General features: G+C 36.3%; 3 protein-coding genes across 4 annotated transcripts in view; all 3 read left to right on the top strand.

Moving 5' to 3' along the window:
* Positions 1–26,305, top strand: part of LOC120425971 (E3 ubiquitin-protein ligase AMFR-like) — a 75,394-nt gene extending 49,089 nt beyond the window's left edge. Inside the window, exons 6-10 of the mRNA XM_039590625.2 lie at positions 4,215–4,370; positions 23,663–23,753; positions 23,954–24,299; positions 24,359–25,225; positions 25,288–26,305. Coding sequence (XP_039446559.1) covers positions 4,215–4,370; positions 23,663–23,753; positions 23,954–24,299; positions 24,359–25,225; positions 25,288–25,477 — 1,650 coding nt within the window. The 3' untranslated portion in view covers positions 25,478–26,305. The remainder of the gene's footprint in view (positions 1–4,214; positions 4,371–23,662; positions 23,754–23,953; positions 24,300–24,358; positions 25,226–25,287) is intronic.
* LOC120425972 (uncharacterized) lies at positions 18,675–19,319 on the top strand. Its single transcript, XM_039590626.2, has 3 exons — positions 18,675–18,813; positions 18,876–19,026; positions 19,086–19,319. The coding sequence occupies exons 1-3, from the start codon at positions 18,788–18,790 to the stop codon at positions 19,317–19,319; spliced, it is 411 nt and encodes a 136-aa protein (XP_039446560.1). The 5' UTR covers positions 18,675–18,787.
* LOC128093536 (uncharacterized) lies at positions 19,288–20,161 on the top strand. Of its 2 annotated transcripts, none has more exons than XM_052710767.1 (2): positions 19,288–19,482; positions 19,542–20,161. In XM_052710767.1, the coding sequence occupies exons 1-2, from the start codon at positions 19,334–19,336 to the stop codon at positions 19,780–19,782; spliced, it is 390 nt and encodes a 129-aa protein (XP_052566727.1). In that variant the 5' UTR covers positions 19,288–19,333; the 3' UTR covers positions 19,783–20,161. The 2 variants fall into 2 exon arrangements, with proteins under 2 accessions (XP_052566727.1, XP_052566728.1); XM_052710768.1 differs by having other exon boundaries at positions 19,334–19,482; positions 19,561–19,695.
* Positions 26,306–27,304: the final 999 nt, after the last annotated feature.

The raw sequence follows: 27,304 nt of genomic DNA, 5'->3' as shown, positions 1-27,304 counted from the left end.
GGAACGGAAATTGTGTAATCAAAAATAGGGAAGAAATTAAATTTGATTGTTCTAGCTCTCTAAAATATGTGAATAATTTTATTTTTACATCTAACAAACAACTACTTTTATATGGTGTTGATGGTTTTTTTTAAACTTTTAAAAAATAACTATTGATAGGGTTGTCAGATCATCAATCTTTTGAACTCGTTGGAAAGGTTTTTTGAACACCTATCTAACGACAGTTGGTTAGACCCGGACAACGATTTCATTTATTTCATCATTCAATTTAAATACCGTTCTTAAAATGTATTATATGATACGGTAATTTGTGAATATTTTATTTTTTTCATAAAAAACTCTAATAAAGTCAAAAATCATGTAAAATTTCGTTTTGTTTGATTTTTTTTACCATTCTGAAAATGAATAACATGGTGGGTTTTCGTATAAAAATTAACCTTTTATCAATCTTTCGAACTTTTGCTAAAATCGTTTTTAGCATAACTTTTGAAGCGACTTATGGGACCCCAAGGCGGATCGAATGAGACCAAAACAGACAAAATCGGTTGAGCCAGTGCCGAGATAATCCAGTGCAAATATTTTGATCAATATCCCACCACACATACACAGAGACATTTGTTCAGAATTTGATTCTGAATCGATATGTATACGTGAAGGTGGGTCTAGGACGTTAAATTTGGAAGTTCATTTTTCGAGTGATTTTATAGCCTTTCCTCAGTAGGGCGAGGGAGGCAAAACAACTGAAGATGTCTAGCTAGTGAAAGGGTTTTGTGATAAAATGTTAGTTTGAGACCTTTTTTTGTGTAAATATTTTTTGACTTCAAATATCTATAAGAGCTTGTAAGTTAAATAGAAGAAATTCCGATCCAACAAAGCTTCAATTTGTCATTTCAATGCTTACCAGCCAAACTATTTATTTTTTGTCCCGTTTGCACAAGGTGCTAATCTTCGCACGTATCTTTTTCGCACCTCAACTTTTCACATGCACCAGCTAACGCGGACGTCAATTTTCTACAATGTCTCAGCATGAAACGTTACATGGAAGACTCCTACCGGCATAGAAAAAAACTTCCTGTATATCAGCCAGAGGGTGGTGATGGGCCTCTTTTCACCTTTTCTAGATTGTCTAGCTAGCTAATCATCATCCTTTGGTCTAGTGGCTTTAGGCTGAGTAGTTAGTTGTACTTAAGATCAACAGTAACATTTGAAAAGAAAGAATTTTGAATTCTAAAGTAACATTGGTTGAACACTGAATACTGAGGATACTAACTTACTAACAAGCGGCATCGCGAAATTGTTTACATTCGAGCAAGCCTTTGCTGCCGCAGTGCTACCGACGTAAATAGTGGCATTGAAAGCTCATCATCATCATCAAGAGGGCTGTTTATATATAGGTATGGAGAATGGAGGTTCTCACACTGGACATTCCGAACAATACTTGTTATTATGACTAAAGTGTCTAAAGATTTGTGTATTTACAGAAATTGCCTTTTTTTCTTAAAAATACTTAATGTAAAATAAATAAATAATTGTCGTTGTTTCAAAATTAAAAATAATCAAACTACGCAAAATTACCTACTTTTTACCTCCGTGTCAATTCGTCTGGCAAAATGCACGTAAAACACGTGGACGCCGACCGGCAGCATGATGCCGGCTGTTCACGTGCACACGTCCCGAAGCCTCAATCATCGAGGCTTGCAATATGTGGGGTGGAACAATCACCCGGTGATTTCAACTCCTCAAGATATCGGATGTCAAAAAGCACTAAGCTATTCAGCGAAGCAGTAAAAATTTCGTTTCGCTTGTTAAGCTGGAAGAAATCTGCCAAGCCGTTTGTCTCAAGAATTAGATCACAAATCTCACAGAACAAGTTGACTTAGGGCAGAAAGCATGCCGGAAAGGGGCAATGAACTGGCTAGTAATGGAAGTGTCTTGTTTTTTTTTGAGCTCGACCTTCGCAACAGGTTTGTTGAACTTTATTCGATTGACAGGTTGGTAACAAATTCGTCCAGGAAATCGCTCAATAACGTTTTTTGTTTTGCCAGAACGGGTTTAAAAAATCTTGATTCTTGATTGAACTTGTTCGTTCAATTGCTTAGATCAGTTGCTCCACTGAAGCGATAATCCTTTTTGAAAGGTATTAACATGATTAACATGATGTGAATCAAAAAAAAAATCAAACCATCCACATTAACGACCCCCGGGTCTTTTGTGATCTCTATTGCAAGTTTCTGCTCGAACCTAGGAGTCCGAAGGCTTGAATGGGGAGAGCACCCAAAACCTCTTTTTACTCCAAGGCCACCCCCACCCCAGTGTTCGAACTGACAACCTTTGGATTGCGAGTCCAACCGCCGCCAGCGATTCCACCGGAGTAGGCTTGGTTTGGTGTGTTGTTTGTGCTTATGGCATGGAGACAACTCCTACACCTGGAATGACTTAACGGTCTAACAACCAAGGCCGGGACCGACATTTTACTTCCTCATCCGATGGAAAGTTGCAGCAGATGGGAATCGAACCCAGGATCATCAACTTACAAAGCGGACAGCGTAACCATTCGGCCACGCACTGCCAACATGATGTGACAAGGTGTGAAAAAATAAAATTCAGGCTGAGCAATTCTCTGCGATTTTGAAAGTCGATATTTCATTGTATTTTTTAAATTGGATTGTCCATCGATTCCTTATGGCCATAAAATTCATTTTGCATAATTGATTTTTTTACATAGCCCTTAGATTCATACAAAAGTTCAATTACATGTAAATTTTATATCCCATTTAAAAATCCTTTAAAAGAAAAAAGATTTTTCTAAATAGCCCTTAAGTCCATACAAAAGTGCTATGTAAATTTACATACAATTACATGTAAATTTTATATCGCATTTAAAAACATTTTAAAAGAAAAAAGAAGTCGAAAAATGATATTATTTCTTGACAAATTCGATAAAAAAGGCAAGTGACAGATTTTCCAATGTTTTCATATAATTTTTATAAGGTATGCTCTAAAAATTGTCATGTCGACGTCGTCGTGCTATCTTGTCGCACCCGCCATTTCGACGTAAAACGCGTTTTAATGTTTGACCTTGAATAAACAAAAATGATTGCGCACAATGTAAACAATAACAAACACATTTTGTTTGGCTGATCACTCTGTGCATTCTCCGTAAGTTTGGTTGAAGTTGGTTGCTGGAGTACCGAGTTATAATTACAAATGTTTACGGTAGTCTAACTTGTACGTGCGTCAAAAGCGTTCTGACCTGTAATCCCTTTGGCAATTGTCGCACTTGCATCAATTTTTAGGGAGTGACAAGATAGCACGACAAGATTGAAACTACTTTCATATGAAAAGTGACAAAAATTTTCGGAGCTTTTTTGGTTGTCATTGAATATCTCAGGATTGAAATCGAATTTTGGGGATCTGTGAAGGTCAAAAGATGAGGCATTGTGAGCTGCACAAAATGGCGTTCTTAACTCAATTTGGCCCAAAATGCACGTACGGCAAGTTAGCACGATGGCGACGATGTTGAAAAAATCAAATCATTCATCGTTGAAATCAAAAGAACAAAAATGATTATCCCTTTTTTGCGAGTAATAGAGATCTACTCAAATTGTGGTCACTATGAACTGGATTGGGTTTTTGACATTTTCCGCCTAATTTGTTTCCTTTGTCTTTCGTAACCAGGAACAACCAAATAAAAGTTTATGATTATACTCGCAAAATAAAACAATCTCACGATACCTCCATCTGAACTAAGCTCTCCAAGATGGAATACCGTAGACACGCAAATGTCCTCAGGCAAATTTCAAGTCTGAAGCCGCTAGTATCGAGTTTGACATTGAACTTGAGCTCGCACAGCGCTTGCCGCGCACGTTTTGCCGCCAGTTTAGTCTGGTCTCTACACTGTCTGATTTAGTTTAGGGTTCTTTTTGCCGAGACACACCTCCTACACACCTTTGCCCAGCCTATTGTTGGCGTTTCACGGTGCTGTAGATATTATCTCCGCGTCCGTTCATTTCGGAATCCCATTTGGTGTAATTACATCATGAGTTGCTAGGTAGAGCGACTAGCTTAAAGGTTAGGTTAGAATCGCATTAGCTTAAGTTAGACATGGATACCTATAAAGGAGTGGGATTGATTGATCGATCTTTGGCTCCAGAACTCACCGTAATCAAATCATTTTTTAATAAAGATTGCTTTTCTTCTCCTCTTCCCCCCAGCTGTCCTTCTCGCCGACGACCCCGGGATGGTCCCACTTCCGGCTGATCGCGCTCCTGTCCGCGATCCTGACCCTGTCCGGCTTCATGCTGATCGTCTCGATCGGAGTAGGCGTCTTCGTCAGTGGCGTCAACACGTTCGCCTTTATGGCCGCCGAGGTAAGGCTAACTAGATGGATTGTGCTGCTAACTAGACGGTGGTGTTGGTGTGTGGAAAAGTAATAGTTGGTTGGGGCCTGTTCGTGAAGCACGTGGTTTGAAAAAAAAATCAATAGTTAATTTTTATCATTTCATGATATTTTGCCAAAATTACAGAAAATGTGTTTTTTTTGTTAAGAAATTACATAGATTATGGATGGCCCCAAGTGGGTTCTGTTCACGCAATCGTTGGGTTTAAGCAAGGTTTAACTTCCTACAAGTTTTTTTTTAAATGACGATGATGACGAAACGACGAGTGACCACTAGATCGTGAATGACTGGTTTTTCTTTGAAGTTAAACGACTGACCATCGATTAGAAGGGGAAAGGCTTCTAGACAGGTTTTTCTTTCTTTTAGGGTATTACCTGTTAAACTGGACTTTGTGAGTTAAGTTTTTTTTATTTATACTGATTTGTTCAGTTTTTTTTCCTCTGAAAAGCAAATTATTAACCTCTCCTTGTAACCTTCTGTCACAAATTCCTGTCTAAGAATCATTGTTATAAAATTTCTTTTCGGATCAAATTCAATTTTGATTTAAAATCAGTTGCTTTTGATATTTGATCATTTTTAAATATTCTCTTGCATAGGGGAACAGCATCTAATTCCAGCGTGCCTCTAATGTTGGCAGGTCAGAACTTTGACATTCAATTAAAGCTAATTAAAAGCGTTTTCAACTGAAATCCAGTGATAAATAGCTCAATAAGAAGTGAGCAAGCAAGTTTCTATCAAAAGTTTTGCAAAATTAGTTGTTTAAATAGTGGAAATCAGCAAATTGGATGGAGTTAGGAGCGAGTGGTTAACCTGCCAAACATACGAGGATTTCCCCTACATATAAAAAAATCTCACAAAATAATGTATTTTTAGCTTTGTTAGTTTCCCATTCTATAAAGATCATGTATTCTTGTTTAAGTATTCTTGTGAGTATTTCAATTCTTTTAAACATAAATCAGAGTTCAGTTATCTCATGTAAAAAAAAGTAATTTTTTCCTGTGACCCATGAAGACTATCGCCTTCCCTATGGAGTCAAGATAAGGTCCAGCTTGTCATGATGAACTATCTTCCCTTTACTAAGCAATCGAATCCAGAAGAGAAAAGATCACCAGTTGTGTTGGTCCGAGCCGGGATTTAAACAGCGATCTACTGCTTACGAGGTGGAAGCGTTACCACTGGGCTACGTGGCTCGGACTTAAATCTTATGATTTTTTTTTCATTTTTTTTTAACTTAAACAGATTTTTTATTTAGGAGCAGTTCTCTTAGATTTCGGTCATTCCATTTTTTGTATTTTTTAATCCGACTGAAACTTTTTTGGTGCCTTTGGTATGCCCAAAGAAGCCATTTTGCATCATTAGTTTGTTCATATAATTTTCCATACAAATTTGGCAGCTGTCCATACAAAAATGATGTATGAAAATTCAAAAATCTGTATCTTTTGAAGGAATTTTTTGATCGATTTGGTGTCTTCGGCAAAGTTGTAGGTATGGAAATGGACTACACTGAAAAAAATGATACAAGGTAAAAAATTTTTTGGTGATTTTTTATCTAACTTTTTGTCATTAAAACTTGATTTGCAAAGCAAAACACTATTTTCATTTTTTTTCATTTTTTGATATTTTTTAGAGGACATCAAATGCCAACTTTTCAGAAATTTCCAGGTTGTGCAAAAAATCTTTGACCGAGTTATGAACTTTTTAATCAATACTGATTTTTTCAAAAAATCGAAATATTGGTCGCAATACTTTTTCAACTTTATTTTTCGATGTAAAATCAAATTTGCAATCAAAAAGTACTGTAGTGAAATTTTGATAAAAGGCACCGTTTTCAAGTTAAGGCCTTTTATAGGTAACTTTTTAAAAAATAGTCGCAGTTTTCCATTTTCAAAAATAAGTGCACATGTTTGCTCACTTTTGAAAAAAAAATTTTTTTTTAAAGCTGAGAAAATTCTCTAAATTTTGCTTTTTAGAACTTTGTTGATACGACCCTCAGTTGTTGAGATATTGTCCAAACAACCCACCGTTTTCTAATGTTGATATCTCAGCAACTAATGGTCCGATTTACAATGTTAAAATATGAAACATTCGTAAAATTTTCCGATCTTTTCGAAAAAAATATCTTCAAAATTTTTAAACCAAGACTAACATTTTAAAAGGGCGTAATATAAATTAGGTATCCCTTCAAAAAAATTTTTTTTATTTCTGTGATATTTTTCAGAGTTTTTTTTCCATTAGTTCAGACAGTAACAACTCTTCAAAAAGTCTTTAAACAAATTTAAATTAAAAAAAAACGGAGATGGATTTTATTAATGTTTTCCAATTTGATTCAAACTTTGTGAGGGGCCTTCTCTATGACCTAAGAATTCATTTTGTGTCATTAGCATTGGTTCACCCATACAAGGCTCCAGAGCGTCCAAATTCCCGGGGTTACAAATTTCCCGGGAAACGGGAAATTTTCAGCCAATTTCCCAGGAAATCCCGTGAATTCTCGGGAAATTTTAAATTTATTGAAAGTTGTTATGATCTTGGTTTTAATTAATATAATGCAACAAAATTGTATAGGACATCAACATCAATGGTATTAACAGCTTGACTGCATGTAAAAATCATTCAACTACTAGAAAATGTTTTTTTTTCTATTTTTGATGATTAATTTTAAGCTTGCCTCTGTGACCAGTTTATTTAAAAAGAGAAAAAAAAACATACAGAAATTATGTTTTTCATGACAACTACTGATTTTAGCTCTTGAACAAATGGTAAAGCTTTTCAGTGTTGGTTTTACTCCAAACAACCCAATGTTTTCAATAATTTGAAGCAAGCTTTGAATTTATTTTTGCATTTTTTGAGAACAAACAATAGAAAGTAATTGTTCAATGATTTTTTTTTCGATTATTATGCATCATGATTTAAATTATACGATAAATTAACATCATTCCACAAAAAATCTTTTATTTTTTTAATTTAACCCTCAAACACCTGTAGTTGCACCAGTGCTCCATTGTTCTTTTACTTCAAATAGTAATTTCTATAGTACTAGGTATTCAACCAATTGAATTAATTATTTTTGCACAAATTCGATTTTCAAACAAAAGTGTAAAAAAAATCTCAATTTTAATTTGGGGGTAAGAAGTTAATATTGTTTTGATGAAATAACATCAATCTGTTAAAAGCTTACCTGTTTGTAATATTTTAATACTCATTAAGCAAGATCTATTCCCTGGTGCTTCAAAAATAAATATTATCCGAAATAATTCGATATCATAATTTCTGATAATTTTATTAATTATACCAAACAATACATTTAATTGAAAAAAATCATGTTGAGTTTACTCATTTATTATTTTTTCAGAGCAATTTCTACAAAAAGTTCCAAAAATTTAAGAAAATGTATACTTCCGCTTGAATTTCGGGAATTCCCGGGAAATTTACAAATTTCTCCGGAAACGGGAAATATATTTTTTCGGGAAATCCCGGGATTTTTTCCCGGGACGGGAAATTGGACGCTCTAGGCTCCATACAATTTTGGCAGTAAAAAAATAAATGAATTGGAATCACTTGCCCACCCAAAGGAAAAATATATCTCAAAATCTGCAACATTGGATTTGCTGCAAAAAATGTCACATTTTATAACATTTTTTGCAGCAAGCCCGTAGATCATTTTTGCCCGCTTGTAAAAATTTCAGCGATCTGCAGTTCTCACCAACACATATAATGCAGGCCCGTCCCCGAGCAACATTCCAAAGAGAAGCATATGTTGGTTCTCTTTCACTCACTTTTCATCAAGCGTCCATGGCGCGGTGGTAGCGTGTCGGATCAATAACCAAGAAGTTGGTGGTTCAATCCTCGTTCTGTGAAGGGGTTTTTTTTTTGTGAAATACAACCAAAAAGCCGTCGGTAATGTCGATAATTGTCGGTAACGGGCAAAAATGTCATACCCCTATATCGCAAAAAAAGCATGAGGACAGTTTTCATGCAGATTCTGATATACTTTCATGCCGCCATGCATCACAATCATGCGACTGCCAGTTGGGTGCATAGTTGCTAAATTTCAATGAAAAAAGTATTGTAATATGCATTGAATATCAGTACAGTTGTTTTACAATCTGAAAACATTTTTTTTGCGGATTTGTGCATCGAAATTTTACAAACCTTAAAAATATGTTTAATCTTTTTCAATCATGTTCAAGGTGATTATCAATGCAGGGAAATGCATGTAAAATTGTTTTCAGTTAATTGCACGTCTAATTTCATGAAAATTTTGAAGTTTAAAAAAAATCCCCCCTGCAACGGTCTTTGTATCTAAAAAAACCTCTTTTTTAAAAAAAAAAACATGATAACTCTCAATGGCTCAAAAGTTGTGGATTTTTTTCCACAAATACATATCGAAAACTTTCAAAGTCAAGTTTTTTTAGAAATTGTTTTTTGTAAAAAAAATCAATAAAAAATCTTTTTAAAAATTCCAGAAACCTACTTATTTTTAATAGTTTTCCACATCTTTACCGAAGATACCAAATCGATAAGAAAAATCCTTCAAATGTTACAGATTTTCGAATATTTACGTACCAAAATACAGGTTTTTTAAGGCCTCCAAAAAGTTTGAGCCAAATAAAAAAAAATACAAAAAAGTAAAAATTGATGAAATCAGTCGATTTTATAAAGAGTTGCTTACCTTTAAAATCAAAATCATCTCTATCATTTTTTGTGAGTTTTTCCATGCCTTATTCAACAACCTAGTTGGTAGTTTTTTTTTTTCATTGAAATTTATTTCATTTAAAAATTCTGTTCAGTTTTTTCTAGGTTTTCTTTGCAAAAAAAAAAACCATCAAATATCCCTGCTTAACCCTTTAGGGTCAATTTTTTTTCCAAATGAAAAAATGTTTTTTGTTTAGGCGATCGTTTTGAGACATTCTCTTGTTTTATGTTTTACTTCGTTAATTTTTAGTGTTTTATTTCTATGTATATTGTTAAGTTTTTGATTTGTACTGGTTGTATAAGGCAAATGCTGCACAGACAAAAAAAAGTTTAATGTTGGAAGGTTGAAATGTAGGTTGGTTGGATATTACCTCTTTTTTGAGTAATATTACTTTAAAAATCTGTAAAAATTGAGCAATTCCAGCTCAAATCAGGAATTTTTCTGGTACTGGTACCCAGAAAAAAAAATGATGGAAATATTCATCAGGAAATGGTGACAGATTTTGTGGCTAAAAAATGATTAATTTTACCCCAGAAAATGATGAATTTTCATCAGTTTTTGATGAATATTCATCAGGTTCACATTTTCACACATTTTTGATGTAACATTACTCAAAAATAAGAGGTTATATTCACCCTACCAAATTTTCAACATTCCAAAATTTAACTTTTTTTCTGCGTACCATCATATTTTTCTGTGTGCAATATTTTGTCTATTTGCTGTTTTCAATAATTTTCCAGCTAATTTGCCGATTTTTGTCTGTTTTCTATTTTTATCATGTTTCAAAATATTGTCTGGCACAACACACAAAGCCACATAAATCAAGTAGACCACCAAACCCGTAATTTTATTTAAATAAAAGAAGTTTTTCTTTCTCATGTGTTTTGCAGATTCAAACCTGTTATTTATACCGAGAACCTATACGGTTTAAAAAACAATATTTGATTATCAAAAAAGAAAGTTTTTACGAATAAGTTTATTGAGGCTGTCAAATACTAAAATGAGCCCAAATCCCAAATATGAGCTTGATGAGACGTTACAGGAGCTAACTAAACTGTTGATACATCTTTTAAACTTCTTCAAATACTCGATCCCCGATCTTGGAGAGGTAGTGTACATGTCACGAAGCGTAAAATTTAATTTATTTCAATCACGCAATTTTTCGTTAACGTCGCCGTCCGCTGACGTGCTGTCCAGTCAGTCGCGCATCAACCCACGCACGAACCTGAAAATAGGGGTGGTCAAAGTCACGGGAGCACGTGGCCGGAATAAATCGTGTGTCTATAAGTCTCTGTAAGTCAGGAGTGCGATTTTGACTTTACAGACAGGGCTAAAAATATTTTAAATGAAAATTTATTTTAAAAATGTTCACATTCAACTGAAAAAAAAATATATGCCACAAATTGAGTAATTTTCCAATATCAATGCTTGAGTCATTTCCAATCAGCACACTGCCCCATTTAATGACATCGTTTTACCAATTCAATGTCAGTGTCTAAAGCCCCTTTTGACGACCTGCGCGCGTTGGGCGCAAACTCCTCAACCCCGTTCAAGGTGGTGTAATTATCATTTGCACTTGCGGTTAAGGTTGCAACGCGCGCACACGCCTCAGACAAAAAGGGAAAAGAAAAGACAGTGCATTTCTTCTGATTTCTTCCCACCTCGGAGACGTGCAAAGCCTACTTTGAGGATTTCCTTGTTTTTTTTTCTCTCTCTCCATGACCGCCTTTTTTCATGCTGGTTGCTGCTGGTCATGTGGTGTACCTCCTGAAAAGGGGTCACCAACAAGAGAGGAAGGAATGCAGCATCGAAGCAGGCCACGACGAGCCTTGAACTTTCGCCAAGACATTACCATCAGGGGAGGAGGGCGAGCTGCATGTCGTGCCGCCATCTTTTGCCTTGACGTGGCGAAAAGGAAGAAAAGAATTTCTCGGGCACTGCCGGCTCATTACACTGGATGGAGATGAATTTTGGATTTTGAATTGTAAAAATTGTAATCAGCTTTAATGTATCTTTTTTCTTTGCTTAATGAAAAGCTGATTAAATTTGACCAAACCTGTAACTGGTTCAGCGAAAAAAAAAATCCTGTCTGGCAGTGCAGTTCCGCTAGAGCAAGCCATTTTTTCCAATTTCAAGCGGATTTTTATTGACTTACGCGTTGGAATAGTTCACTTTTTTTATTAACCAGCACATTTGAACTCATTCAATGTCACTATACCTATCTACTTTACATTTTTGCTGCAATATAAAAATTTTATTCTCAAGAAAAAACCTGTAGAGTTCAGTCAATTTTTACTGACATGAAAATGACAACTGTCATTCTGTAGTGACACGTCTAGTTGATTTCTTGCAAGAGTAGCAAAAAATTAAGCCAAGACGACAAAATATAGCTAGATTTCCTGTTGTCAGATCGTCGTTGTCGTGATATCTTGTCGCACGCGCCTTCTTTAATGTTTTTTTCTTCTATTTTTTACTATTTTTTACATTTATTACTCAGAGTAATAGAATCAAAGATTTGAATTAAATTAAAGTTATTCTTATTTAAGTTTTTTATTAAGAAAATTTCTAAAACTACTTTTATTTTGTATTTTTTGTTTACTTTTTCAATTGTAATTCTTCAAGAATTCTTTTTATTTTTTTATTTGGATAAACATTCGTCAAAAGAAGTAATTTTGCATCATTATATTTTTCATAAAAAAACAAAGCAATCCTTTTTAACGACCCCCGGGTCTTTTGTGGTCTCTGTTGCAAGTTTCTGCTCATTTCTAGGCGTTCGAAGGTTATGTGTGGTGAGTCACTCCAAACCAAACCTGTTTTTTTTAAGAAAAATGTTAAAACGGACAACAGAAATTGAAAAATCAAATCAAATTCACATTTTTTTTATTTAATGAGCTGTATTCAAGCTGTTCCGTTTTTTTAAGTACATATTTTTCTTCGTTTTTGATTTCAAAAATGCTTCTTGAAAGAAACCATAAAAATATTTTTGAGAAGCTGAGTAAATGAAATAATAAAAATATTTTTGCGAAGCTGAGTAAATATTAAACAATTTTCTCTATGAGACTATGCAAAATGGAGAATAAGTTCTGAGATAAACTTCACAAAAAAATTAATCGATGAATACTATTGTTTCGATTTGCAATGTTAAAAAAATGATTTTTTTTATCTTTTCATTAAAATAAACTCAAAATTCATGCATAACTTTCCAAATTTCTTTTTTCTCGCATACTTATTCAAAAGGTCCTACCAACATAGGAAACCCATGGCGCATTGGTTGTTTTGAACAAGTAATCTAGATTTCAGACCGAATTTCAACATTATGAAATTATTTGTATTGAAAAGATTTCACAAAAGTTTCATTCTTTAGCAATGAAAATCGAACTAATATTTTTAGAGATTTTCTAATTGTCCGATTTTTAAAGTCTTAGAGAGAAAATTTGTTGGAACTTTTTTCAGTTTTCAAATAATGTTTTTTTTTAAGAAAAATGTATTTTCCGAAAACTACAAATTAAAAGGAATGATAACTCCAAAACGGTGCACTTTATCAAAAAATCGGCGAAGTTTTTTTTTTTCGATTAGAAATTAGATTTTTAATGATGTTTTCGATGTTGTTCAAGATTATTTTCTTTTATGAAATTCATGGCTTTGAAAACATACACAGCAAAAAATCCGATAGTAAAATCGCATGCAAAAGCATGCACATCACCTTCGTCAAAAAAAATACTTAATATTACACACTGCATGTACAATTTTTGTAAACACAAAATAATGTTGCAACCGACGGGATTCAAACCCAGCACCAACAGTACGGACTGGCGCCTTAGCCCACTCGGCCATCAGATCGATGAAAAATCGAAAGGATAAACGCATATATCAGCTTGACATTTCGGTCAAGTAGGTTTCCCATACTGATGGCCTACATATTTCAGGGTGTAATATTACATAGAATTTCATAAAATAATGCAAAATTTATTTTATTTTATTTTTAATTTTTTTTTATTTTTTTTTATTTATTAATTTTTTTTTTGCTGTGTAGTTTGTACCGTCATGCACTATGACTCAAAAGATGTTTTTATTAGTCCCATAAAACATTACAAAATTAAAAAAAAGAAATAATTTGCGAAAATCTATTGTCAATTAACGTTTATAAAACAATTAATTTAAAGTGAAGGCTTTGAGATTTTTTGCAATTTTTTAATGAGTTTTCATACACTTTTTTAGTTTTCAATTTTTTTTGCTAAAACTCTTATTCCAATTCTCGTATTTCAAAAACGCCACTTTCGATTCTCTAGAATTTTAAAATCACAGGGTTCATTGCTCTGTACTTGCATTATTTTATTATTTGCGGTATATTTATACAGCAATTCCATTTGAAAAGAGCCTAAACCGAAAAAAAGTTCTCGATCGGGCCCAAAATTTTTCTGGGGGTTCCTTGGCCTAAATAATTAGACCCGTATTTTTTTTGTTTGGCCGTTAGTGTGACCTACATCGTGCTAAGGTGGTTCAAAAATGGCAATTTTCGTCATTTTTCGAAAAAACCTCTTTTTTTTCGAAAAGTCATATCTCCGCGCCATTTCATCCGATTTTAGCTGTCGTAGACGCAAAAGAAAGGTGATGAGTTTGGCTATTTGAGAAAAATGGTAAGAAGTTTCAAAAATCTAGCTTACCATTTGAAAAAGTCGCATGAAAACTTAAAATGGCGTTTTCACCGTGTCTGGACCTAAGAGCCTATGTCTGAAAATATTTTTATCGGATTCCTCGGAAAATTTCACATAATTTTTCCAAAAATTGGCGATGTCGAACCATATGTTTCGAAGATATGATTTTTTGAAAATAAAAACTGAGTTTTTCGACGCGCCACGCGCAAAAATGGGAAAATGACGAAATCGACAAAAAATCAACTTTTTCAACTAAAACTGCGATAACTTTAAAATTTCAGCGAGGACCTATAGATGTTATGGTTCCAAAATTTGCGTCTTTCAATAACGAAAATTTTGATACCCAAACATCCATAGGTCATCGCTAAAATTTTATCGCAGTTTTAGTGAAAAAAGTTGTTTTTTTGCCGATTTCGTCATTTTCCCGTTTTTGCGCGTGGCGCGTCGAAAAACTCAGTTTTTATTTTCAAAAAATCATATCTTCGAAACATATGGTTCGACATCGCCAATTTTTGGAAAAATTATGTGAAATTTTCCGAGGAATCCGATAAAAATATTTTCAGACATAGGCTCTTAGGTCCAGACACGGTGAAAACGCCATTTTAAGTTTTCATGCGACTTTTTCAAATGGTAAGCTAGATTTTTGAAACTTCTTACCATTTTTCTCAAATAGCCAAACTCATCACCTTTCTTTTGCGTCTAAGACAGCTAAAATCGGATGTAATGGCGCGGAGATATGATTTTTCAAAAAAAGAGATTTTTGCGAAAAATGACGAAAATTGCAATTTTTTGAACCACCCTAGCACGATGTAGGTCACATTAATAGCCAAACAAAAAAATTACGGGTCTAATTATTTTGGCCAAGGAACCCCCAGAAAAATTTTGAGCCCGATCGGAGAACTTTTTTTCGGTTTAGGCTCTTTTCAAATGGAGTTGCTGTATACAGCAATTCCCCACGAAAACAGCATGGAAAAAAAAACAAAAGTCCTCGGATCGGGCTCAAAATTTTTCTGGGGGTTCCCAGGCCGAAATAATTAGACCCGTATTTTTTTGTTTGGCCATTAGGGTGACCTACGCCGTGTTAGGGTGGTCTGAAAAATGGCCATTTTCGTCGATTTGCGCAAAAACCACATTTTTCGAAAAATCATAACTCCTCGCCATTTTAACCGATTTCAATTGTCTTATACGCAAATGAAAGGTGATAAGTTGACCTTTCAAAGAAAAATAGTAAGAAGTTTCGAAAATCTAGTCTAACATATGAAAAGGGCTTATGAAACTTTAAAATGCCGTTTTGACGGTGTCTGGACCAAAGAGCCTATGTCTGGAAATATTTTTATCGGATTCCCCGGACATTTTTACATAACATACTACAAAATTGGAGGAGTTCATTAACGGGATTCCGAGATATGATTTTTTGAAAATAAAATCCGTGTTTTTTGACGCGCCGCGCGCAAAAACCGGAGAAAGACGAAATTGGCAAAAAATCAACGTTTTTCACTAAAACTGCGATAACTTCAAAATTTCAGCGATGACCCATACATGTCTGGGTACCAAAAGTTGCGTCTCTTAATTACGAAAATTTTGGTACCCAAACATCTATAGTTCATCGCTAAAATTTTAAAGTTATCGCAGTTTTAGTGAAAAAAGTTGATTTTTTGCCAATTTCGTCATTCTCCGGTTTTTGCGCACGGCGCGTCAAAAAACACGGATTTTATTTTCAAAAAATCATATCTCGGAATCCTGTTAATGAACTCCTCCAATTTTGTAGTATGTTATGTAAAAATGTCCGGGGAATCCGATAAAAATATTTCCAGACATAGGCTCTTTGGTCCAGACACCGTCAAAACGGCATTTTAAAGTTTCATAAGCCCTTTTCATATGTTAGACTAGATTTTTGAAACTTCTTACTATTTTTCTTTGAAAGGTCAACTTATCACCTTTCATTTGCGTATAAGACAATTGAAATCGGTTAAAATGGCGAGGAGTTATGATTTTTCGAAAAATGTGGTTTTTGCGAAAATCGACGAAAATGGCCATTTTTCAGACCACCCTAACACGGCGTAGGTCACCCTAATGGCCAAACAAAAAAATACGGGTCTAATTATTTCGGCCTGGGAATCCCCAGAAAAATTTTGAGCCCGATCCGAGGACTTTTGTTTTTTTCCATGCTGTTTTCGTGGGGAATTGCTGTATATTAATATGAGTTATAATAACTTATTTCGAGCATACGTGTATTTAAAAAAAATCTTGACCTGGTAACGATTTTAATCGATTTAAAAAAAGGAATATTCATATTTAGAAAAAAAAGTAAATCTCAACACCCTGATGAAAAAAATGCGCTAACCAGTGTCGCCGCGACGATCACATAAATTTCCGCACCGATCTCACGGGCCAAAGTTGAACCGCGGCGCTGCTGGAACTGCCAGGGAAGTTAAAGAAAAGAACCTGAAGCAACTGTGTGTGATTATCGAGAAAAGGTCAACCTTGTGGCGGGGCAGCAAACAGAAAAAAGTGGCAACCTCTCAAGAACCGCGGGAAATTGATGGCGTTCCGGAATTAATTCTGCGCGTGCATTTTCAATGAGGTCCACGCGAGAAATGGAGGGCAAAAGGGTCACGGACTGCGGCAGGTCATCTGGGACTCACGTGTGGTGGTGCTTCAGATAATGATCTTCAGAAATGTGACTTGGAGTTGCGGTCGTAAAAGAGCATTGGCGGTACCATTTGTAAGATTCCTTATCTCTGCAGTGGGTACATAATTTACCCATTGTTGGCGTGGTTGGATGTGGGTTACCTGGTTATTCCGAGCCAGACTCAATTGTGTATGCGATCTGTCGTTTGTCCTTTTATTTGTGGGCCAGGAACGAAACGAGGTCGTTCTGTCTGGCGGACTGCATCCATAATTTAGTGATCCCATTCGCTTTCAGGCAGTTTTTTGAAATTTTAATTTATTTTTGTAAATTGCTACAAAAGTAATAAAAACAGATAACGATTTGAATAACCAGTTGAATTCAGCCAAGAATTCTGCACCAGCCGGTATCAACCAGCTTCTCTCTAACAGTATCTCGTCTCGTCACGCCAGCTCTGACTGACCGACAAGTCAACTCGATAACTCGTTTAACGATGACGATCATTTGAATAGTGAACGAGTTTCACCGGTCGACAACGTGACGCGCGTTGCGTTCCAGGGAGATCAACTAAGTGCCGACCACGAGAGCCCTAAACTCCTTGAACAAGTGCCGATTAGCTTACTCAATTTGTTCTTGTTGTTGTGCAATGACATTTGGAGAGAGAGAGGGGAGGCTTAAACTTGACGAGAGTGAAGTGAGATGACTTAATCCATCATTCTGATGATGGGGGAAGTGCTTTAAGCAGCTTGCGTAACCGTACTTAAGTAAGATTAGCGTTGACCCAGCAGGGGCGGTTCAACGCTGTTGGATGATACCGGCTGGCTTGGAGCCTCATTTGTCAACAGAACAGAGGGCTTCCGGACTCTTTCGATGGCTAGAATCAACAGCAAAACTGACCGTTTATCACCTAACAGTCAACGAACTAACACAAAATCGAGTTAGAGCTGAGATTTAAATCTGTTGAATAATGCATTTTGCTTTTGTTTATGACCAATGACCACCCCTCTAAGGGAGATTGGTGACAAATGAGAAATAAACAACAATTCGATTGGAGCGTTAATTTAAGGTTGTAAAAGGTATGATTCCGTTAACACTGGAACGCCCAACGCATGTCCAACTTACACGGACGCCCAAGCCTCCCAAAAAAGTTGGAACGGTAACTTCAACTCGCTGGTTCTCGGGCCTAACTCAACCAATCAAGATGATTCTTCTTTCCAGTGATTTGTAAGGATGTCTAGATCATTCTAAAACTTTGCAGAACTTAATTTGATCAGATCTGTAATTTCTGCGACCGAAAACATCGTTCCACCTTTTTTAAAAAGATTGCCTCCGCGGAATTTTCGGCGAATTTTTTTTTACACCCGAAAAAAAAAGTTGGAACGATGTTTTTGATCGCAAAAATTACAGATTTGATCAAATTAAGTTCTGCAATGTTCTAGAATGATCTAGACATCCTAACAAATCACTAGAAAGAAGAATCATCTTGATTGGTTGAGTTAGGCCCGAGAACCAGCGAGTTGAAGTTACCGTTCCAACTTTTTTGGAGCCTTGGGCGTTGGAATGTTAATCAGGCATATTTGTTTTTGAAAACCAGTAATATATTGAAAAATCATCAATAAAAAGGGTTTTCTACCAAGGTGTTTAACGATAAAATTATCGAGGTTCGATAACGCTAACGATAGTTCTATCGTAATTGTCGGGACGATAACGATAATCTATCGTTATCGTTATATCGATAATTCTATCGGCAATAACGGACGATAACTTAAATTTAATATATTTCTAAAATTAACTAAATCCAACCAAATTTTGTTGAATTTTCAAGCTTCCTCTGAACAATTCTCACAGATTTCAGTCATTCGTATTTTTTTAATCCGACTGAAATTTTTTTGGTGCCATCGGTATGCCCAAAGAAGTATCATTAGTTTGTCCATATAATTTTCCATACAAATTTGACAGCTGTCCATACAAAAATGATGTATGAAAACTCAAAAATCTGTATCTTTTGAAGGAATTTTTTGATCGATTTGGTGTCTTCGGCAAAGTAGTAGGTATGGATACGGACTACACTGGAAAAAATGATACACGGTAAAAAAATTTGGTGATTTTTAATTTGACTTTTTGTCACTAAAACTTGATTTGCAAAAAAAACTATTTTTATTTTTTTTCATTTTCTGATACACTCAGCCAAAATAAGTTTTGAATTTCATAAGGCCAGCCATATAAATGCTATCAAAATCGTCGTTTATTAAGTCCATATGTTTACTATATGACTGATTGCTGTTCCTATACATTTTATAAGGTTGGCGTATGAAATCTATTGAAATTGTTTATGTGAAAAAGTCATATGAAAACCTTATAGAAATATATTTCATGATGGCGAAAAAAGCAGACCAGTCGAAGCAAGAGGATGGTGAACATATTTGGAAAAAGAAAGTATGTAAGTGAATTATCTCGTTTTTATTGCAACTACATAATATGTTTTATTATTGTTTCAGGACTCGACCGCGCTATTTATCATTCCAACGATCAAACATCTCCTCAAAACCCGGCCATAAAGTCAGAACCGGTAGCCATGTCGATGAGCGGCACGACGAGTTGCGCGATTTGGTTCTGTGCCAGGGCAGGTCAAACCCGAACTTTAATTTGGTAAGTTATTGTAACCTTAGGTTTCAAACTAAAGTATTGAATATTTCCGACCGGACTAGCTTCCAGGTCTTGAAGGCGCAGCGCAACTCATACCTGTTCTTCGACGCGATCCGTTTCCGGCGTTATCAGTGAGCAGCTGGAGCAACCGGCTGTTTAAAACCAACGACAAGATTAACCATACACTTTTGCCGTCGGAAATCTACGAGTCGCAACAAGAGGTCATGCTGCAGATTTGGAGTTTGAGGTGGTGCCGTTTCCTTCACACTTCCCGATGTTCGTCTTACATCCCTTAGTCTCGTTCTGTTAAATGCAGCAGCAGCATCACGATAACGATTTCGTTATTAACCGGAAATTTACGACAAAGCCACCAGTAGTGACGCAACGTAATAGCGCAAGCGAACGGCCCAAGCGAGTGCCACCGCCACAGTTACAAGACGTCAACCAGGAGCATATTGTGTAAGTTTCAGGGTTCAACGATTTATAGATTTAGCATAGTTTAGATTTTTTTTAAAAAGTTTAACCCTTTTCATCCAGGATCGTGATCAATTCGAAGGAAAAGCAGAAGGTCATCAACGAGAAGCGGACGATGCAAACATAATCGAGATCACCTTCGTATGTATGCAGTTAGACCACGTGTCCGACCACGAGCGTTCCAACAGTTCCCGATCGACCCGAGACGATCCTCACCCATCGGTCGAAGGAACGATCCGCGTACACCGGTGCCCAAGCAACATTAACAGCGACTTGGGGGACTGAATGTGAAAACTAGTTGATGCGTCCTAGATTCAAAAGCGGCCACGACCAGTAGTGAGACTCGTATAATCTGATCTGTTTTTTGTAATATAACGGAAATAAACTTTAAAAAAATCTTCAAATCAATACAGTCACAATTTTAAGTGAGAAAATCTAGGAATAAATCCTATTCATAAGTTTGCCATATAGACACCAAAATCTGCCAGCTTCACAACATTTCCATTTTATAAGGTTTGCTTATGAACGCAACAGAAATTGTACATTAAATTCATAAGGTCTCCTTATGGAAAAATATCCATTCAGTACACCTATGAGATCTATATGGTTTTTGTATGGAAAAATAATATATGGTATCCTTATGGCTGGTAAAGAGTGTTTTGGCTGAGTGTATGTTTTAGAGGACATCAAATGCCAACTTTTCAGAAATTTCTAGGTTGTACAAAAAATCATTGACCGAGTTATGAATTTTTAAAACATTACTGAATTTCACAAATCAAATTTGTGAAATTTTGATAAAGTGCACCGTTTTCAAGTTAAATTAACTTTTAGGTGATAGTCGCACTTTCATTTTTAAAAATTAGTGCACATGTTTGCCCACTTTCGAAATTTTTTTTTTTGAAAAACTGAGAACCCACCATTTTCTAACGTCGATATTTCAGCAACTAATGGTTCGATTTACAATGTTAAAGTATGAAACATTCGTGAGGTTTTCCGATCTTTTTAAAAAAAATATTATTAAAATTTTTAAATCAAGACAAACATTTCAAAAGGGCCAAACATTCAATATAACGCCATTTTAAAATGTTAGTCTTAAATTAACCATAGTCATCAAAAATATTTTTTTCAAAATGTGGCAAACAAGTTCACTAATTTAAAAAAAATGAAAAACTGCGACTATTTTTAAAAAAGTTACTTTAAAATGGCTTTAACTTGAAAACGGTGTACTTTATCAAAATTTCATTAAAGTACTTTTTGATTGCAAATTTGATTTTACATCGAAAAATGAAGTTAAAAATATGTGTGACCAATATTTCGATTTTTTGAAAAAATCAGTATTGATTCAAAAATTCATAACTCGTTCAAAGATTTTTTGCACAAACTAGAAATTTCTGAAAATTTGGCATTTAATGACATCTAAAAGATATAAAAAAATAAAAAAGTGGTTTTTTTGCAAATCAAGTTTTAGTTAAATTAAAAATCACCAATTTTTTTTACCGTGTATCATTTTTTTCCAGTGTAGTTCGTATCCATATCTACTACTTTGCCGAAGACACCAAATCGATCAAAAAATTCCTTCATCAGATACAGATTTTTTAATTTTCAAACATCATTTTTGTATGGACAGCTGCCAAATTGCTTTGGAAAATTATATGGACAAACTAATGATGCAAAATGGCTTCTTTGGGCATACCGAAAGCACCATAAAAGCTTTAGCCGGATAAAAAAATACAAAAATAAAACTTTTTAAAAAATTCGATTTCGTAGAGAACTGCTAATCTTAATATCTTAATTTTTTTTTTGATATTATGGTAAGTTTCGAAGTATAAATACTGAAAAAAAAATCACAAAATACCGTATTTTCTCGAAAATACACATTTTTTTATAATTCGCAATATGGGTACAAAACGATTCGAAATTTTGCATGCATCTTCACTGTTTTAGAGATTTTTGAATAAAATACTCAAATTTTCACAAAATACTTAATTTTCTCGAAAAAACTCAAATGTCTATAATTCGCAATATATAGTTGTTTTTTTTAAACACCAAAAATTTATTATTTTACGATAATGGTTATTTTGCACAATTCCATTTTTTGTTTGTAAATCATGTTATGAAACGGATTCAATCGATCAGAAATTACGTTCTCAAGGTACAGATTTTTGAATATTTTAGTAACGGTTATAGGACGTTTGCAAAAATGCTGAAAGTACACACAAAGCTTCATCCAAATAAAAAACATAAAAATTAAGTTTTCTAAAAAAAATGCTCATTCTTGTGAGGATTGCCTAATGGTGTAAAATTTCGCAGCTTATTATTTTTCACAGTATCGCCTTTTCATATTAAAATATTTGTATATTGAAACTTTTCTTAAAATTTTAACCAAGATGCCTATAACTTGAAACAAAATTTGATAGCAAATTTGATTTTACATCTAAAATTACTGTTTGAAATTTGAATGACATGTAATTTTTTAAGCATTATTTCAAAAATGTATAGCATCGGTACCAGATTTTGAACTATTGCCATCAGTGGTCACATTGGGTGAGATTGGGTCATACAAAAATGCTGAAATTTGTGTGACCCAATATAATTCCCCAGACCCAATGTCACCTTTGAGGACGGTATTCTTAACTCTGGTTTTAATAGCTCCCTTTAACTTATCGAAAATCACAGAAAAACTCAGAGTTCATCTTTTAGTGATAAAAATTAAAATTAAAAATTGGAATTTTTTCCGTGATTTTTTTCACTGTACAAATTTTAACTTTAAATTTTGGCGAAGACACCAAATCGATCAGAAATTAACTTCACAATAAATAGATTTTAAAAATTCAAGTACTAATTTTTTTGTATGACCAACCCTCAACTGTACATGGGGAGTTATATGGATAAACTAATGATGCAAAATAGCTTTTTTGGCATAAGGAATGCTTGGACAATCTTTCATCTAAATCGAAAATTATAAAATTAAAGTCAATCTTGAAAACATTTGCGAAAATTTTGAAATTTACTTAGAACTAAAAAATGCGAAAATCAGGAGAACTGCTCCGGGGATAATAACAAAACCTTTTTTCCAGCACATCAATTTTCCAGCTTGGGTAGGATGAGTTTAGTGCTCACATTGCCCAAAGCGATTCAATTTTGTATGGGAATTTGATACTTTTTAGAATTGAAATTTAAGAAATCACGTTTTTGACCAAATTTAGCCAGTTCGCTTGGTTTTTTTTTCTGGCCAAAGGTATATGACATCGCGCTTTTGGCGCAACCCTTCCAAACTTCAAACCGCTGAAACTTTTTTTGTTGTGAATGAATTTGGCTGAAATTTTGAGTAATATTAATAAACTATTTCAAGATTATGTGCTCAAAATATGAAATTGGTCCGATAAATATTTTTAAAGATGTCGTCAAAATAGTGAGTGTCGGTAAAAATCGCATTTTTTACTAAAATGTCAATAACTTTGAACTGATAATAGGTAGCTATGTTTTTAAAAAAGCATCTGAAAGTAGACATTCTTAAATACTTATGCTGAAAATTTCATGATGGTTGGTCGAAACACGAGCGAACACCAACAATTTGAATTTGGAGTTAGGTTTGAAAAATCTTCTACTTTTGACCAGTACTGTATACATGACGAAATCCAGTCTGCAACCCGCTAAGATCACCATCTCCATGCGAATGTAACGGAAGGTCTTGCAGAGCTAAGCCGTCACCTTTCGCGTGACTCACCACCACAAACTGGCGTGTTCCTAAATAAAGTAGTAGGATTAACACCAGGTGATTCCTCACTATAACCGCGCCCTCTGTGCTGGAGCAAATTAGTCGAAATGTAAATGACGCATGGCCTACTGGTATACTGGTCCAAGGTGTTGTTGGCGCAGAGGTACGATATTCTAATAGAATTCAGACGTCACTGAATTCGAGGTTTCTATCGGTTAGTGTGGGCCCCGGGGTTGATACATTATTCAATACCCTCTTTTTTGTCGCAATGGAAATGTCTCGGGACAGGTACCGGCTACTGTATAGAAAGTGACTTGACTCAGGACGTCGTGTTTGTTGAAGGTGGTGGCGTTTGTTGGAGAATTTTTCCCACACCTTATTCAATGGCATTTGGTGTTAATAGATTCGTAGCTGATTATTGATGTTTTTTTTGGTTTCTGATTTCAGTGCGTTTTACTATCGATCCGGACACTGCATGTGCTGATCCGGTACGCGATGTTCCTGTATGATATGCGCCAGGGAGGAATCACTCACGAGTGTAAGTAGCTACACGGTTTTTGCTTTGATTTAAGAAGAGCAGCTAACGGACTCACAAAGTAGGAAAGCTCGCAAAATAACAGCAAAAATGATAATAGACTTTAGAAATCCATTAATCATGCTTCACGCAGTCGTAGCCGACTTGGCACGTGCTCCATCTTAATTTGATTTCTAATCAGTTTTGATTTTCTCAATTTACAGCCATTTCATGGGACAAGCGGGGCCCGGTGGCGTACTACATCGAGCTGTCGTTCGAGGTGGCCGCCCTGGTCATCGACTTTGGCCACCATCTGCACATGCTGCTGTGGAGCAACATCTTCCTGTCGATGGCCAGTCTGGTGATCATCATGCAGTTGCGCTACCTGATCAACGAGATTCAGCGCAAGTTCAAGAAACATCGGAATTATCTGTGGGTGCTGAACCACATGGAGAAGAGCTACCCGCTGGCGACGGTGGACGACCTGAAGCAAAACTCGGACAACTGTGCCATCTGCTGGGAGAAGATGGAGACGGCCCGGAAGCTGCCCTGCTCGCATCTGTTTCACAAGTGAGTGGTTTTGAGTACGAGTTCTTGGAAATTTACTGATTGTTTTCAAACCCTATTAGCTCCTGTCTTCAGTCGTGGCTCGAGCAGGACACGAGCTGCCCGACCTGTCGGCTGGGACTGAGCGTGCACCAGAACAATAGCAACATCCTGCAGAACGAGATCCGCATCGACGACGCCGAACCGGCAGGCCGGACCGCCAACAACCACTTCTTCCACTTTAACGGCTCGCGGTACGTGTCGTGGCTGCCCAATTTCTCCGTCGAGGTGACGCACATCAACTCGGTGCTGCGTACGGAGTCGCTACTGCGCGAGGCCACCACCGCCAACCACACGTCCCAGATCCGGAACATGGCCCGGGACGTGCAGGAGATGTTCCCGCGCTTTCCGCTGTCCACGCTGATCGCCGACCTGACGATTTCCCGCTCGATGGAGGTGACCATCGATAACATACTCGAGGGACGTCTGCAGGTGCCGGCACGGTTCCAAGAATTTGACGAACTGCTCGAAGACGAGCCGAACACGACGACCACGAACACGTCTACGACGACAACGCCCGTGACCACACCGAGCGATCCTAGTTTAAGCAACAGCCATAGCTTCAACGGTAGCAGTCAGGCCGCTGGACCGGTCTCGGCCTTCCCCGCCATAACCGCCAACGATTACTACGTCAACGCGGACGAGTTCAACCCGAGTGGCCATTACGGAACGAATCCGTCCTCCTCGTCGACCTCGTCCTCGCCAGGTGGAAGCAGCAGTGGCTACGAGGTCGAGCGAAGTACCAACATCTTTGGAAACTTTGACAACCTGCTGCGGGACGACAGCACCGACGACATTCCCCTCGGGGAGCGCTTCTCGAAAAGCTCGGAAGAGCGGGAACGAATTCTACAGCGGCGCAAGGAACAGCTGCTGCTGATCGCGAGGAGAAGGTGAGCGTTGCGATGAGACATTCAACCATACAACTAACTAACCCTAAATAACTCTCTTCCAGATATCTCGAAAAGAACAAATCCGAACTGAACCAGTCCTCGCCGGTGGCCGGCTACAGCCAAGGGGACGCCATCCGGCATCGAAACAAGAGCTGCATGGACGAAGTCGTGCCGCCATCCTCCTCCTCGACAGAGCCATCCACTTCCGCATCCAGTGAGCACGTGCACCAAGAGCAACTGCGGCCAAATTAAGCTATCCTCCTCCTGCTCCTACTCCTCCTCCACTTCCCTCCTCTATAACTCTATCAAGAAAAAAAAACTAGGGCAGAACATGTGATCATTATCAAGTAGAATACTGTAATGCATGTAGCGAAAGCAACAACAAAACAAACTTGTAACAAAAATAACAAAACACAACATTAACAGAAGGGCAAGCTGTGTAGAAACAGAAGGCGTGGTAACAAAACAGTATCGACTTAGTGAAAATTAAGGAAAGCAAGCAAAAATATAAAAAAAGAGAGAGAGGTAAGATTTTAGTGTGCTCAGCTCGTTGGATTGAATCTGCTAAATAATACATACTAGACTGCCCACCATTGAAAAAACGGCTAATATCCACTTTTGGCAAAAACGAGATATTAGCACCAGGTGGTATAGGATGTTCCAACGCATCTCCTGGAACTTGAATTTCACTGAAATAGTGTATAGACTTGGCTGCCGATGCGAAAAACCAAACGGCTAATATGCCACTCTTATGGGAAATTGCCTTGACGGAGATTTTGTGACAAACACTAAAACGCGTTTTTCTCGGAATACTTGATTTGGCATAATAGCCGTATTTTCAATTATGGGCAGTAGAGCAAAAGGCTCAGAAGAAAGATCGTGGTTAAACGACAGTCGAAAAAAGAAAGCTAGAGCAAAATGAACTGCAAGCGTTGTGATGTTATTTATTTATATATCGTAATGTAATGTGTAGCAAAGGAAAAAAAACAGCAAAAACAAACAAAAACATATTTTAAAAACAAAGACGCGATGATAAAAAAAAACAGTAGTCTTACTATAATAAAATCATTGAGTTGTTAATTGTTGTGTTTCGGTTCTGTTTTGAAATATCACATCAATGAGTTCCCACTAAACTTACTGAGTTCCGGTGGAATCAACAGTTTGTTTCAAAACCTCTAACTTGGAACAGTTGGAATTATCAGTTTGTTTCACAACCTCTAACTTTGGGCAGCTGGAATCTTCAATTTGTTTCAGAACTTCTCACTTAAAACAGCTGGAATCATCAGTTTGTTACAGAACCTTTAACTTGCGGCTATGTGACAGCTGGAATCATCAGTTTGATTCAGAACCTCTCACTTGAGACAGCTGGAATCATCAGTTTGATTCAGGACCATTGACTTAAGACAGACGGAATTATCTGTTTGTTTCAAAACCTCTGACTTGGGACAGCTGGAATCATCAGTTTGTTTCAGAACCTCTCACTTGAGACAGCTGGAATCATCAGTTTGTTACAGAACCTTTAACTTGCGGCTATGTGACAGCTGGAATCATCAGTTTGATTCAGAACCTCTCACTTGAGACAGCTGGAATCATCAGTTTGTTTCAGAACCTCTCACTTGAGACAGCTGGAATCATCAGTTTGTTTCAGAACCTCTCACTTGAAACAGCTGGAACCATCAGTTTGTTACAACTAGAATCAACAGTTTGTTTCAGAACCTCTAATTTGGAGCAGCTGTGAATCCTGTGACTGGATCTGAAAAGAAAAACAACGCCAAATGAATCAAAACTCACGCCTTTTTGACCAGATCAAAACAAACCAAACAAATTTGTCACATTCTGCTTTTCGTGTTCGCCGTTTGGTGCCGCCACCGGCATTGAAGGGGAAGTGAATCTTGTCGTCCTGCTTTCGCGCTCTTCTCGCAGCCAAATGAATTCATCAAGCAAGGTGAATTCTAGCGAAGGTGTGCCACATCTGGAACTGATAAAATGTTACAAATTGAATATTTTTGTATTGTTGTTGTAAACAGTAATAATTTAAAACTATCGCTTCAAATTGATCTCCTTTCCAGAAAATCCCAA

The sequence above is a fragment of the Culex pipiens genome, chromosome 3 (genome assembly GCF_016801865.2).
Source record: "Culex pipiens pallens isolate TS chromosome 3, TS_CPP_V2, whole genome shotgun sequence".
Taxonomy (NCBI): domain Eukaryota; kingdom Metazoa; phylum Arthropoda; class Insecta; order Diptera; family Culicidae; genus Culex; species Culex pipiens.
This window is presented reverse-complemented; position numbering and strand designations above follow the sequence as displayed.